We start from the raw sequence: 4,109 nt of genomic DNA on the forward strand, positions 1-4,109 counted from the left end.
TCTGCGACACGCAAGACATTTCCCAAGTACACGGCGGACTGCAACACCGCCCTTAGTTATCCAGTACCTTTGACGCAACGAAGTCCAAGTATGGCCAATTCCAGAGTGTCCAACAATATTGTGGTGTTGCCTTATTATTAATTCTGTTAAATGAGAATGGTGCGGGAGAATTGATGGGTGTTTAAAATCGTAATCGATGTTGGCTTTATCAAGGCGTCCTCCTAGCCTCATCACACCGTTGCTTAGAATAGGGTTGAGTTTAAAAAGCCATCGCGGACAATCTTTTTTCTTGACAGCACCGTTTCGTAGTTGGCAAATCAAGGGCCCAAAATATTTTCCTTACTCGTAGGTTATCAGTGAAACCTCAGCCGCTCGTAATTCTTCAAGCGTTAATCCTCCTCGCCGAACAGAAGCGGGCGCATCTTGATTTAAGTATCGTCGCAGATAAGTTTTGAATCGAGTTAACCAGGACACTGCTTTCAGTAGCCGATGTAAAGATGAGAAGTGATCGATCAGTTTGTCAGTAGGAGCCTTCATTATTGCTGCCGTCGTAGGTGACTTCGCTACCGTTTCGTTTAAAGGCTTTAGATCAGTTGGTATCTCAGGACATTCAACTATTTGTTGGGGCCACACTTTTCTACAGGCTGACGAAGAAAGGTGGGACCATTGAGCCACTGGCCGCTTGTAGCCAGCTGTGAAGCAGTTAAGCCACGGGAGGCTTCGTCGGCAGGATTCAGCTCTGTCGGGACATACCTCCAGCTCGATGCGTCGCTCAGTCGGTCAATTTCTGCCGGTCGGTTCGCAACAAAAACAGGAAAACGTTTCTTTGCGTTGAAGATCGTCTGCAGTACTGCCGTCGAGTCGCTCCAGAAGGTGGAGCTCACAATCGGAATGTCCAACTTTCTCATTAAACGGTCCAGCTTGACAGTGAGCACGGCGGCAGTCAATTCTATCCTCGGAATAGTTTTTGTATTTAAAGGTGCCAGTCGAGATTTTCTTATCAGAAAGCGGCAGCTGACGACACCTCGGTTATCCGTCGCGCGCAGGTAGGACACAGCTCCATAGGCTTTTTTAGATGCAATTCGTATTTTAGAGGTTCACAAGAAGAAGTCGGCTTAAAGCAACGAGAAATCAAAACGTGATTCAACAGAGGTAAGCTTGCAACCCATCTGTGCCACTGTTTGGCGTCTTGTTCAGATATGGGTTCGTCCCATCCCAACTGCTGTTTGCACAAGCCTTGTAGCAGCAGCTTGGCTTCTAAAACGACAGGTGCAACAAACCCGACCGGGTCGTAAAGCGAACTGACAGTCGAAAGAATTCCTCTTCTCGTGATCGGCCTTGCCTTTAAATGAACGTTTAACCCAAATTTGTCGTTCTTAACGTTCCAATGAACTCCCAGAATTCGTTGGTGCGTCCCTTCATTTAAATGATGAGTAGTTGCCATCTTGGCTCTATCACCTTCGGGAATCTCTTTCAAAACGCGCGGGCTATTGGAAAGCCATTTCGTCAAACGGAATCCGCCTCTTTGCAAGAGAGAACGAAGTTGCCTTGAAACGGCAACAGCAGTCGCTTCAGACGAAGTAGATACCAGGCAATCGTCGACGTAAAAATTACGGTTCACAATGTTAGTTACGGCGGGAGAAAAGTCACTTCCTAATTCTTTGGCGGTTTGTTTTAGGGCAAACGCAGCACAACTCGGCGAAAACGTCGCGCCAAACAAATGAACCCGCATTCGGTGCGGAATAGGCTGCAGGTCTAAGTTACCATTAGGCCACCAAAGAAACCTTAAGGCGTCACGGTCGCGGGGCTCCACGAACACTTGATGAAACATTGACTCGATGTCAGCCACTAAAGCAGCGGTTCCCAACCTTTTTGGTGCCGTGACCCTTTTATAACATTTGCCAAGTTTCGGTGACCCCAAGGATAAAATTAGTTGGGTTGATCCTCCTTCACTGCACTTTTGGAGCTAACTAGTAGGCTACTAGGCTATATATTAAATTTGATTTCTAAATAAATAAACAACACAACAAATCAACTTATCAACACAACAATTTGTTCAGTGAGAAGGCTGTGCTTGCTTCTTTTAGCCAGATCTGAAATCCTTGGAGCAGTCTTTGCAAGAGCACAACGCAGATCATCTTCTGCATCAAGTCTGCTCCTGTATTTAGATTTGATAACCAACCAGCTTGAAAAGCCTGTTTCACAAAGGTATGTTGTTGAAAAAGGTAGAATCAGGCGCAATGCGATCTCAGACAGAACGGGATATGACTTCAAACTCTTGATCCAAAATTTGGTAACTGACATTGAAGAAAAATCAGTTTTTGCTGCATCACTGGTAATGAGTTCAATGAACTCCTCTTGTGCATTCTCAGGAACATCTTCAACTCTGATGGTGAATGGGCTTCTAGCAAGTGCAAATGGTGTGTCAGGTAAATTAGGAAAATATCTTGAAATTTCTTCTTCAAGAATTTTGAAGTGTTCTTTGACAGAAAGTATTGTTGTATTCATTGTTTCCTGTTCAATATCATTTTCCTCAAAGAAAGCAGATAAGTTCGGCAACATGTAAATTCTATTTTCATCCAATTTTTTTTGCCAAAGTTGAAGTTTCAACTTGAATGCTCGGATCTTTTCTGACAAATCTAGGCATGTTGCATTTGGTCCTTGGAGAGACAAATTTAACTCACTTAAGATTGCAAAGATGTCAACCAAGTAAGCAATTTTGTGAAGTTGTTTTTTGTCGCCGAAAAGTGCTTCAAACTGTGGTTTAGATTTTTGATTAAAAAATGTTTTCAATTCATCACGAAGATCAAAAACACGTTTCAAAACTTTGCCTCTGGACAACCATCTCACACTAGTGTGAAATAACAGAACATTATTGGATGCATCCAACTCACTGCAAACTTTTGAAAATAGGCGGCTGTTTAAAGCACTAGCTTTTAAAAAATTCACGACACTTACAACGCTTTTCATTGTATCTTGGAATTCTTGTGGCAAAGTCTTCGTTGCTAACACTTGTCGATGAATCATACAGTGAGTTCCGATGGCTTTCGGTGATGCATTGATTACCAAACGTTGAAATCCAGACCTACATCCCAGCATTGCTGGAGCACCGTCTGTGCAAACACCACAAACATTTTCCCAAGGAATGCCATGATTTTGCAGAAATGATCCAACTGTGTCAAAGACATCGCGTGCAGTAGTTGTCGTTTCAAGTGGTTTGCAAAAAAGAAACTCATCTTTGAAATCACCTTCATAAATGTACCTCACGTAAACCAGTAACTGAGAACAGTTTGCCACATCTGTTGATTCATCAAGCTGGATACTAAATATTCCAAGTGGAGCTGATTTCATTTCCTGGATTACTTGCTCCATAATATCAGCAGACATGTCGTCTATTCTTCTATTGACGGTGTTATTAGACAAGGATATTGTATTCAGTTTGTTAACATATTCAGCTCCAAGCATAACTCGAACAACGTCTTTGGTTGCTGGCAGCAGCAACTCCTCGGCAATGGTGTGAGGTTTCTTGGCTTTGGCGATTCTGAGAGCCACCAAATATGAAGCTTCAATGGCTGCCACATTTTGCTGTTGGTACTTGCCGCCAGAATCCAGCCTGTTTTTTTTTACACAATCAGCTTTGTTCTTAAAATACTGGACATCCTTGCCCGCAAAGTTTGGTTGCTTAGCGTCAAAATGGCGTTTCATTTTGTTGGGCTTAATCGATTCGGCTGACATAACTGTGTTGCAAATGACACATTGTGGCTTTTCAATTCCTGCGTCAACTACGAAAGTATCCATACTTCAAAAATTCCTCACAATATTTTCTTTTCCTAGGCCTAATACTTGTCTCTCGATTCATCATGGGAAATCTAAGGGTACTTTTTTTGCTTTTTTTTAAGTCTAGCAAATGTTATCAGTCGCTTTTGAAAGTTCTGTAGGCTAGGCTAGCTATCGTAGGCTACCTATGGTTGATGGCGGGAATTCAATAGTAAGCCTACACTGGCTTGCCTAGGCTATCAACTGATGCAAAAATAATAGTCTAGCTCTCAACATGCTTCCTGGCTGCTCAATGTTTGAAGATTTAACTTTTTTTCTCACAAATATCAACA

General features: G+C 42.6%; 1 protein-coding gene and 1 pseudogene across 1 annotated transcript; both read right to left on the bottom strand.

The window, feature by feature from the left end:
• Positions 1 to 614: 614 nt before the first annotated feature.
• Positions 615 to 1,444, bottom strand: LOC146148603 (uncharacterized). The gene is made up of 2 exons (XM_083388073.1): positions 1,179 to 1,444; positions 615 to 954 (listed from the first exon to the last, which is right to left on the bottom strand). The coding sequence occupies exons 1-2, from the start codon at positions 1,442 to 1,444 to the stop codon at positions 615 to 617; spliced, it is 606 nt and encodes a 201-aa protein (XP_083244199.1).
• A 612-nt stretch (positions 1,445 to 2,056) lies between these two features.
• Positions 2,057 to 3,859, bottom strand: LOC146148604 (zinc finger BED domain-containing protein 5-like; annotated as a pseudogene).
• Positions 3,860 to 4,109: the final 250 nt, after the last annotated feature.

Source organism: Ascidiella aspersa, chromosome 4 (genome assembly GCF_963924565.1).
Source record: "Ascidiella aspersa chromosome 4, kaAscAspe10.2, whole genome shotgun sequence".
Lineage (NCBI taxonomy): Eukaryota > Metazoa > Chordata > Ascidiacea > Phlebobranchia > Ascidiidae > Ascidiella > Ascidiella aspersa.

What these genes read in the sequence shown, in the direction of transcription:
- LOC146148603 (XM_083388073.1), bottom strand. Translation starts at nt 1,444, where the DNA reads ATGGCAACTACTCATCATTTAAATGAAGGGACGCACCAACGAATTCTG. An exon ending in TCTGAACAAGACGCCAAACA is followed by an intron (nt 955 to 1,178) that starts GTGGCACAGATG and finishes AACTATTCCGAG; the next exon opens with GATAGAATTGACTGCCGCCG.